At 48.0% G+C, this 9,511-nt stretch overlaps 1 protein-coding gene across 1 annotated transcript; it reads right to left on the reverse strand.

The window, feature by feature from the left end:
* Window positions 1–2,150: 2,150 nt before the first annotated feature.
* On the reverse strand, window positions 2,151–6,313 carry LOC100826068 (probable LRR receptor-like serine/threonine-protein kinase IRK). Its single transcript, XM_003557920.4, has 3 exons — window positions 6,155–6,313; window positions 4,430–6,061; window positions 2,151–4,316 (listed from the first exon to the last, which is right to left on the reverse strand). The coding sequence occupies exons 2-3, from the start codon at window positions 5,881–5,883 to the stop codon at window positions 2,858–2,860; spliced, it is 2,913 nt and encodes a 970-aa protein (XP_003557968.1). The 5' UTR covers window positions 5,884–6,061; window positions 6,155–6,313; the 3' UTR covers window positions 2,151–2,857.
* Window positions 6,314–9,511: the final 3,198 nt, after the last annotated feature.

Here is a 9,511-nt window from a genome sequence, read left to right on the forward strand (position 1 = left end):
AAGCGCCCCGCCGCACGGCACCAAGCATGCTCTCTGCCTTGTTCCATCTGCTCAGTGGAGGAGGAGGAGGAGTACGGTGTGCAATCATTGAACCACGTCCTTTTGGTTCACCACAAGTAGTCAGGTACTCGGTCCCAAAGAATAGAGCACGTACGAGGCAATAAAAAAAGTGTTTCACTCACGGACGCTACAAATCCTACTCTGGATCGAGTCTGCGATTCTCCGCTTCTCTTCTGCTGCACTTGTTACAGTTCCCAGGTTCCCATGCACGGGGCGACTCCGCGACTGGTAAACAGGAGCAACATCCAAGGAGGGGACGTAATGCAGTAATGCCAACCGAGCTTCATGTTCAGGCGAGGATGCTTCAACAGGCTCCTCTTTTCTTATTCAAATTTTGCTCAAAGTTTTGAATGGAAGATCTGAGAATTGAAATAGAAGTAGACCATCCACTGGATCCCGTTCGCATCCCTGGCCAAGTAAACTTGGACTCCTGAGAAAATCATACGGAGTAACCCAAAAATCCCAAGGAAGAACCTCTTTAGCAGTTTGTTTGAGATGAACGGTCCAAAAGCTACCCACAACAGGCGATGGCTCTTACTATTTGCGTCCAAACTCCAAAGTTCCAGTGGGAGAAAGAAGGATTGGACAGGCCTGAAGGGGTGGTGCCAAAGCTGCTCATTGTTGAGCTGTCCTGCACCAGCTCCAGCTGCCTGCAATTGCCCATTGGGAAAAGATGCCGTTGGCTAACCATCTTGGTCTGAACATGCTGAAGTGATAGCCAAGGCCATGCTTGTGTTGTGCTTCTTCACCGGTTGCTCCTGAGACGAATACAATGGGAAACTTGCAATGGATGTGAGTAAGGCAGCGTGTTCCCTGATAATGTGAGGAGGCAGTGTACAACCAAGCAGTAACTGGCGTATGGTTCACAGGGCAGCTAGCTAGCAGCATCACGACACAGAGTCGGACAAGTTCCAGACTTGCGTTGCATAGATAGGCTCCTGATTCGATGGTCAAAGGGGCATCATCATAAACCTTTCATAAGCTGAATATAAAATCCCCTAGTTACTATGTTTGGGTGATGAAACAGGCTCGCATGTAGTGTGTTGGGACCGGCAGATAAAAAGATTATGCTTTGCTGCAAAACAGCCCCAGATGTAGTGCCAACACAGTCATCCTGATGAATGATTTATTTCTGCTTTTTCAGGCACTTTGTCGTTTGTTTATGCACATGCATGCCATTGCAAGAATATCCGGGCAACACTAATCCATGTTGTCGTTTTGGGGCGAGGAAGCTGTTTGTTACTAATAAGGTTCCACAGAATGGTCAGAAACTGTTAGTCTGATACTTGATACTCATGCCTAAATTAATCACTTTGAAAACCAGTGACAATGATGCTTATTTTTCATTACCATGAGAAAAAGGTCTACAGGAACCAGCAACACCGGAAACGGAAACTAATTAGGGTTTTTTTTTGCGAAAGAAACTAATTAGGGTTACCAGACTGAGAACTGAGGCAACACTGTCTGTAAGTCTATAGCACTGCACTTATTGTATTCCAAAAATCCAAAATGTCTTCAGCTTAACAGCCAGTCCTTCGATTAGTTTTTACTAAAGCTAGGTTGACGTACCATGATTTTAGAGTACTGACATTAAAGAACAAAGATTCTCTTGCAGCTGCAGATGCATGAGGGAGAAACGGAGGAACAAGTACATGAGGAAGGGGACAAATAAACATCTTTCTCTAGTACACTACATTTACAGTTAGTAGCCAGGATGTTGTCAATCCACATTAACATGTTCTGATTCGACGTATAATTCCCGGCAGACTTGGGTTAGATGACAAGACAAAACAACAAACATTCTGACATATCAATTGATATTAATAGTACCCGGTCTATAACAGTGAGTTGATTCAAGTACAATAACACAAGTTTGAAAAATGAACCGAGACAGGAAAATTTGCCCAAGTTCTGCCTGCAGTAGCAGTAGAAATAAGCAGGCATATCTGAACCAGATGACAGGTACAGGAGCAGGATATGGTTGGCTCACATGAAAGCATCAGTATTGGTTCCTTTTGATAAAGAAGCAAGGGAACTTCACACACAAGAAATGGCTAAACTAAAATGATTTTGCATTTGAGGTAAAACACTGCAGATATACACATGGATTTATCGGGGCTCAATTGCATATAAGTTCTACATTACAGATAGACCTACCTAGAAATGACAGGATTACATCAATAGGATGGCCATAGCTATAGGTGGTTAGAAAAGGCAGACACCAACATGTGGCAAGCTTCTACTTCCTCCGTGCAACAAAGGATGTCTCAATTTTGACTAAATTTGAATGCATCTATACACTAAGTCATGTCTAGATACATCCAAATTTTAACAAACTTGAGACATCTTTTGTTGGACGGAGGGAGTACTAAAAATGCTAGAAAGGGGGCGGGGGACACACTACACAAGTAGCATTACATGATCACGATGCATAATTGAAACCGAAACTACAGACAACTTGCAGTGAAGCCACCAGAACAGTAAGAGCGAGCATCAATATTTTCTACAGAAATCTCATGCTTATATAATTGATGTGAGAGGATCCACAACAGACATCATACTGATGAGGATCAAAGTCAAACACATCAACAGATATAGGCCATGAAACCATTGCATGCATGGCATAATTCCTTGACTATCAAATGACTACCTTGGCACTTCACACTTTGGCTTGCTCCTACGACCTAAAGTAAACTAGATAGAATGTCCTTCCACTTTCATCATTTAATCGGTTACCAAGCCAAGGACTCCAAAATGAGACAAGATCCACCAAAAAGAAGACCAAAGCAGATAGAGCTTAACCTAATTCAGTTTCTGGGCTGTCCGGAGGGCATCTGATCAACTCCAATATATTCACCACCTCACTCATGTCTGGCCTATTGGAAGGAACCTGAGAAGTACAGACTAAGCCAAGTTTCATGATAGGAACAGCTTCCTCCAGCGGAAATTTCCCGCAAAGCCTCTCATCAACACATTCTTCCACTTTTCCTTCATCTAAAGCAGCTCTCACCACATCACACAGAACAATAACATCATCTTCCATGTACTCCACTGGTGTCTTCCCAGTCATGACCTCAAGGACAAGAACTCCAAATCCATAAACATCACATTTATCAGTTATCTTTACAGTCCTGCATGTAAATTCTGGTGCCATGTAACCAAGTGCACTCTGTACCTTACTGCTTAGAACATACCGATCCAACATAGGCAGTAGCTTTGCTAATCCGTAGTCCCCCACCTTGGCCTCACCAGATCCATTGAGCATAATGTTGCTTGACTTCAGATTGTAGTGGATAATGTCATGCCGGTGGAGGTGAGCCAGGCTTCTTGCTATACCAAGAACTATATCAAATCTTTCCTTCCATGAAAGGCAACTTACAGTGGACAACTCATGCAGTAGTTTATGTAAGTTGCCCCCAGAGACAAACTCATAGATAAGAAGCTGAAGCGATGGTGTCCAATAATAGCCCTTGAGTGCAACAAGGTTGTGGTGGCGTAGCTTGCCCAACATCTTCACTTCCCTCTCGAATTCATCTTGAGATTTAACCAAGCTTGACACAGTCAGTTTCTTTATGGCAACAGGTTGGCCATCTCGGAGAGTTGTCTTGTATACAGTGCCAAAACCACCACGGCCAAGCTCACAGTCCTTGTTCAGGAGAGCATGGGTACTTGCACTGAATTCTGAATTGCCTCCTCCAAACATTACAAGCTTGCCTGCGTTCACATCAGTTGTGGGAGACTGACTGAGATATCCATCTGAGAGTTCTAGTACAGGGGCAGAATGAGAAGCCGGTGAACGAACTCGAAGGTTAAGAACAGTAATGGTTATGATGCCAACAGCAATGAGAACAGCAGCACCAATTGCAACAAGGGCTGAGATGCTCAGTATGGTTTTCTTGTGACGGAGCCCCTCTAGCACAGGTTCCGTCTGTGCTAGCGGATTGGAGGAAGAGTCTGGATTCAGTACAATTGGTTTTGGTAGCACACCAGGACAAGAAGAGTTGAGCTTTGAACCGCAAAGGCCAGGATTGTCAGACACTGATGAGAAGGGGATAGTATCAAAAAAGCTACCAGGAGGGAGATCCCCAGAGAGCTGGTTATGTGAAACATTGAAGCGAATGAGGTGGGCAAGGTTGGAGAGCTGCTTTGGCAGACCACCGGTGAGCTTATTCCGAGAAAGATCAGCTGTCTGAAGATTGGTGAGATTGGCTATGGTTGCTGGAATAGCTCCTGTTAGACCATTATGTGATAGATCCCTGCAAACAGTAACCAAGTATTCAAAAGAGACCATAGCCAAATCAATTGTGTGAACGATACCTAATATTGCCTAGTCAATCGAATCAAATCAGGAAGCGGTGCTTAAACTTACAGTGAAGCAAGGGCAGAGCAATCGCCAATCTGGACTGGAATTTCTCCAGCAAGGGAGTTCTTCCCCAGCCTCAACACTTTCAACGACTTTCCTCCAATGGTAGCTGGAATCCTCCCATTGAGCCTATTAGCACTCAAATCAAGCAACTCCAGTGATTTCATCTCCATGATACTGGCTGGAATACTCCCAGACAGTGAGTTCCAAGAAATGTTCAACGACTGTAACGTCAGCAGTTGTGAGATCTCCGATGGGATTGGTCCTGAGAATGCGTTGCTTGACAGGTCCACACCTTGAATCACAGAGGAAGCATTCACAGGAACCAGTACCTCACCACTCAAAGTGTTATCCGAGACCGACACCCATTGCACGCCGGATGAAAAGATCCAGGCAGGCAGGCTGCCAGTCAGGGAATTCCAGCTCACGTCGACATGCACTAGGCTTCTGCATCGCCCAATTGACTCAGGCAAGCCACCAGTGAACCCATTTCCAGACAACCTCAACTCCCTCAATGACATGAGTCCGCCAATAGATTCCGGAATCTCCCCGGAGAACTTGTTCCCCGACAAATCTAGCATCTCCAAGCTCGCCATTTCTCCAATCCAGGTTGGAACAGTCCCGGTGAGCTCATTTGAGCTCAAGTCAAGGTCTGTGCAACTGGAGAGCCTTCGCAGGGACTCCGGTAAGTTGCCCGACAGCGAATTGGACCTGAGGTTCACTGACCTAAGCAGCGGGCAGTCCCCAATGTCATCCGGGAGGCTGCCCGTGAGGCGGTTGCTACGCAAGTTCAGTGCCCGCAGATTGAACATCTTGCTGATGCCTACAGGCAAGTCACCAGTGATGGCATTGCCAGAGAGGTCCAGAGTTCGAAGGGCGTTCAGGGACCAAATGCCGCCAGGTAGCGTCCCCGCAAGGCGATTGGACGACATGTTCAGAGAGGCGAGCGTGGCGCATCCGCCGACATCAGGGATGCCACCGGAGAAGGCGTTGTTGGCGAGGGAGACGTCGCGGAGGGAGTGGCACTTGCCGAAGAATCCGTCAGGAACGGCGCCCGAGAAGGCGTTGGAGCTGAGGTCCAGCGACTGGAGGTCCGGGAGGCGGGCGAGGTCGGCAGGGAGGTCGCCGGAGAAGTTGTTGCGGGAGAGGGAGAGCGACTGGAGCGACTCGAGGCGGAGGAGGCCCCTGCCGAGCTTGCCGGAGAGGCCGAAGCCGTCGAGGGAGAGCCCGGAGACGCGGCTGGTGCGCGGGTCGCAGGTGACGCCGGCCCATGCGCAGGCCCGCTCATCGTCCTCGCTCCACGTCGCGAGGCGCCCCTCCGGGTCCACCACGTCGGCCTTGAACACAATCAGCCCCAGCACGTCATCGTTCAGCGCCGCCACCGAGCCCGCGCCGCGGCCGGCGCCTTTGGCCTCCGCCAAGAAGACGAGGTGGACGAGAACCAGCAAGAGAGGATGCATTGCTGCGAGTTGGATCCCAGATGGCACAAGGTGGGATTTTTGCCACGGAGGTATCCCAAAATGCTCCAGGAAACGCCGCGAGAACGCGATTCTGTGAGAGGGAAGACGCTACGAGAGATGAAGCTCGCTTAAATCTGCGGCAGACGGCCTCCAGGCTCCAAATGCGGCCTTCTAGGTCCTGAAGATTAAAGATAAGAAACCAAATGTAAGCGATTAAGCTCCCGAAATGCAGACAGTTAAGATCTAGTAGAAACGGGTTATGGGTAAGTACTTGACGATACAGAAACTGCCGCCGTCTACGAGTTCTTCTTCTTCTTCACCGCCGCCGCGCCACAGAACGCCATTGCTGCTGGGGGGAGAGACGAGAGAGAAGCGGGGGGGAAGGGTCGCTTCGTGTGAGCTGGGTTGGTTTATGCTCGCGAGAAAGGAATGGAAAGAGGGCAAAAAAGCTGCTCCAAGGGAGAAGTGATCGGACGGCCAAAAGAGGGCGTAGCGCTGGACTGATGGTTCAGATGGCCCGAGAGCGGGGGTGCTCGGTGCGAAAAAGGGCTTGCGCCGGGGGGACAATGGGCTTTTTGTGCGTGGGCCTGGTGTATGGGTTCGTCCTCGGAGTACGTGGGGGCACTGCACTCTTCTCGGTTTCGAGGTACGGTGTGTGTGTGGACCGCGGTCAAGAAAAAAGTAGAAGAATATCGGGACCCTTCGTCGCTTTTGAGGCGGCCTGTAGTTGCATTGGATTCGTTCGTGTCGATACGAACCCAGGCTTGAAATTCATATCGGCGCTCTCTACCGATTCTGTCAAAAAAATTGCCGTGGCAATACGTGAAAAGGCGTGGCATTTTGACAAATTTCTCCGTATTTTGGGATCCGCAGGAGTGAGATCGCAGAAAATTTATCTTGCAATGTGCGGCCACCAACTAAAGACTAAACATGTGGCTATATGGTCAGATTTATATCCCACCTCCGATCGAGTTCGACAGTCGGACTGCTCCCGGTTTCTGGCGATTCGGGACAAAATTGATGGTCTAACCAGAAAAAATCCTGGTTCGCTTCCTTGTATGGACCGGTAGTCTTACAAAGACCAGACATACGCTCGATTCTGGGTTTTTCTGGTTCAACCAGCTGTCAGATCCGATTTTTTCAACTATGATTGGAGGGCCCCGGACTTCGACGATTTGAGCTCGCTGGAGTCTCATCTGACCCGGATCGGATGACCACAATCACACTCCTCTTAATCCCCCATGTCTTTTGAAGTCTAATGACCCAAACTCGATGGGGGAGGAGGAAGGGGAAGATCCATGGGGCCATGCATCTATCGCAAAGGAAGAGATGGAACTCAGGGAGGATGGGCACAATAAGGAAGAGGATGGACTGAGAGGATGAAGACAACAATGACGAACTGCATTCTGGATCAACCGACGGGCTTCACGAGAGGGCGCACTAGAGCAAATGGCATGCTTCGCGAGCGAGAGGGAGATCATTTTTTGATATTTAGTGGCCCTTAGAGTCAATTTAAATTTTTCCCCAGTTCTTGATTTTGGCAAAGAAAGCCACGTCTTCTCTTGGTACCCTTTACTTTGAATAACATTGAACCATTATTAAAAAAAAACCCTACCATTCTTCACAAAGTGATCATTTGAATTGATATGCTACACAAAATGAATGGATGTTGAAATTTATACGAGATAGGGGCATACAAAATCAATTCATCAACAAAGGTAGCACACCTTCTTTGTTCCGAGGAGCATTTTTTAGTGCATAAAATCCCGATGATTGGCGTCCTACAAATCCTATAATTCAAATAGACCCTTTAGGAAACCAAACCGATACATATCATGCTTCATGTTTGATCTCTATGCCCACCGGGAGTTTTTCAATTTCCAAGTTGACTGACACCCAATGAAGTAACATAGAGTAGTATCATATGCATGACACTACTTTTTATGTTACTCTCATTATAAACAGTTAACATCTTATTGAATCATCTCTCCACATGGAGGTGAACTTTCAACCCAACAAACAACCACAAGCCCGGTGATTATGAACCATTGATTTCAGTCTCATTCGACAGCTGAGATTGCTCATTTGTTGTACAAGGTGAAGAAGAAAACCGTAGCCACCCTTGTCCTATGTGCGGCTGCCATTGTGAAAACAAGAGTGAGCAAGAGAGAGCAACTCAAAAGAACACAACCTGTGAGAAGAGAGGAAGAAGAAGCAAGTGCTGATTTATGTCCGGATTGATGACTCCAGACCGGTTGTCTTCAAGCTGGGAGGCTCAAACGTGGTTGGATTAGCTCCAAACATGGTGAGCTTGTTTCTTACTTTGAGTATTTCAATCGGGTTGGCTGGTTTGAGTGTTAGGTCAGAGGAGCATCAGATTTGAGAATGGTTTCGTCAACTTGTTGACTGTAGTTTCAAAATAGAGTAGTTTTGGTAGATAGGAAAACGGTGTCCGATTGATTTGAAATTTGGAGGGCTTGTTGAGCTCTCGTGGATCTACTTGTCTGTCAAATTTGATGCTGTTTGGACCCGCGGCTTAAAAACTGTTGATAGAATACCAGAGAGGACAGAAGTTGTGTTACTTTGTTCTGTTGTGGTTCTAAATCTCATGGTTATTGTTGTGATTACTGGTTGGTAATGTACTGAGTTTTTTTTACATCTCTAGGCGTGGTTTTTACTTCTCAAGTTGAGTAGGCTTTTTCCACCTTAAAAGCTTGTGTCACTTGTGCATGTTGATTGTCTGCTGCGTATTTGTTGGTTGAACCTATCCTCAAAGTTCGTTACAGGTTAAGGGCGTTGTGGTTTGCTCTGCTGGTGTCCAAATCCCAACATATATACCGCATCTCACTCCTCGTTTGATAACATATCACATCATTAAATCAAATTGGTTACTTGACAACTCCACCGGGACCACCGTGAGTAGTCTAATCGACTCAAGAATCATGATCCTCGAGGACGTCTGCCGTTCGCACTGGTCGCGCCAATCTTGTGCAGACCACGGCACAGCAGCATATCGTTCTGTCCAAGACACAGGGTGCCGCACGCGGGTGGGTAAGTATTCTCTGACTTAAGTCACCTGCCTTTGCGAGACTGAAATGTTGAGACCCACTTGTCAGGCTCACAAAGTCGGTTGACTTAAATCAGACAATCAGCACCTGCCGCACACGGGACGGGAGAGAGAACCCACTTCCCGAGCTCGAAAGCCCAGCCGCTCCCGCGTCCAGCCCAGCGGTCTCGAAGGGCGCGCGCGCGCCGCTCAAAACCTGACGAGCATCCATCGGCACTCGGAAATAGGAACCGGACGCCGGCAGGCAGGAAAGAGAAGAGAGCCGAGACACGGGCTGAAGGGTGCGAGGCGTGGGGGAGGGTACTGTGTACTAGTTGCCGCCTCCCGGACTGATCTGATCCCCCGTTTAATGGGGCTCGACTGATCTGATCGTCTGGGACGATGCTTACTGGACATACTGTATGTACCAGGCAGCGTGGGAGTCTTGATTGCCGCCATCAATACGCATTCATTTGAGCTGCCAGCATCTCGCCACAGCAGCAGTCCGCGCGCAGGCAACCGACGAGGACGAGCTCCAGCTAGCGTGGCTGCATTCACGCGCGGCAGACCGGGACCGTGCCC

This window comes from Brachypodium distachyon, chromosome 1 (assembly GCF_000005505.3).
Source record: "Brachypodium distachyon strain Bd21 chromosome 1, Brachypodium_distachyon_v3.0, whole genome shotgun sequence".
Lineage (NCBI taxonomy): Eukaryota > Viridiplantae > Streptophyta > Magnoliopsida > Poales > Poaceae > Brachypodium > Brachypodium distachyon.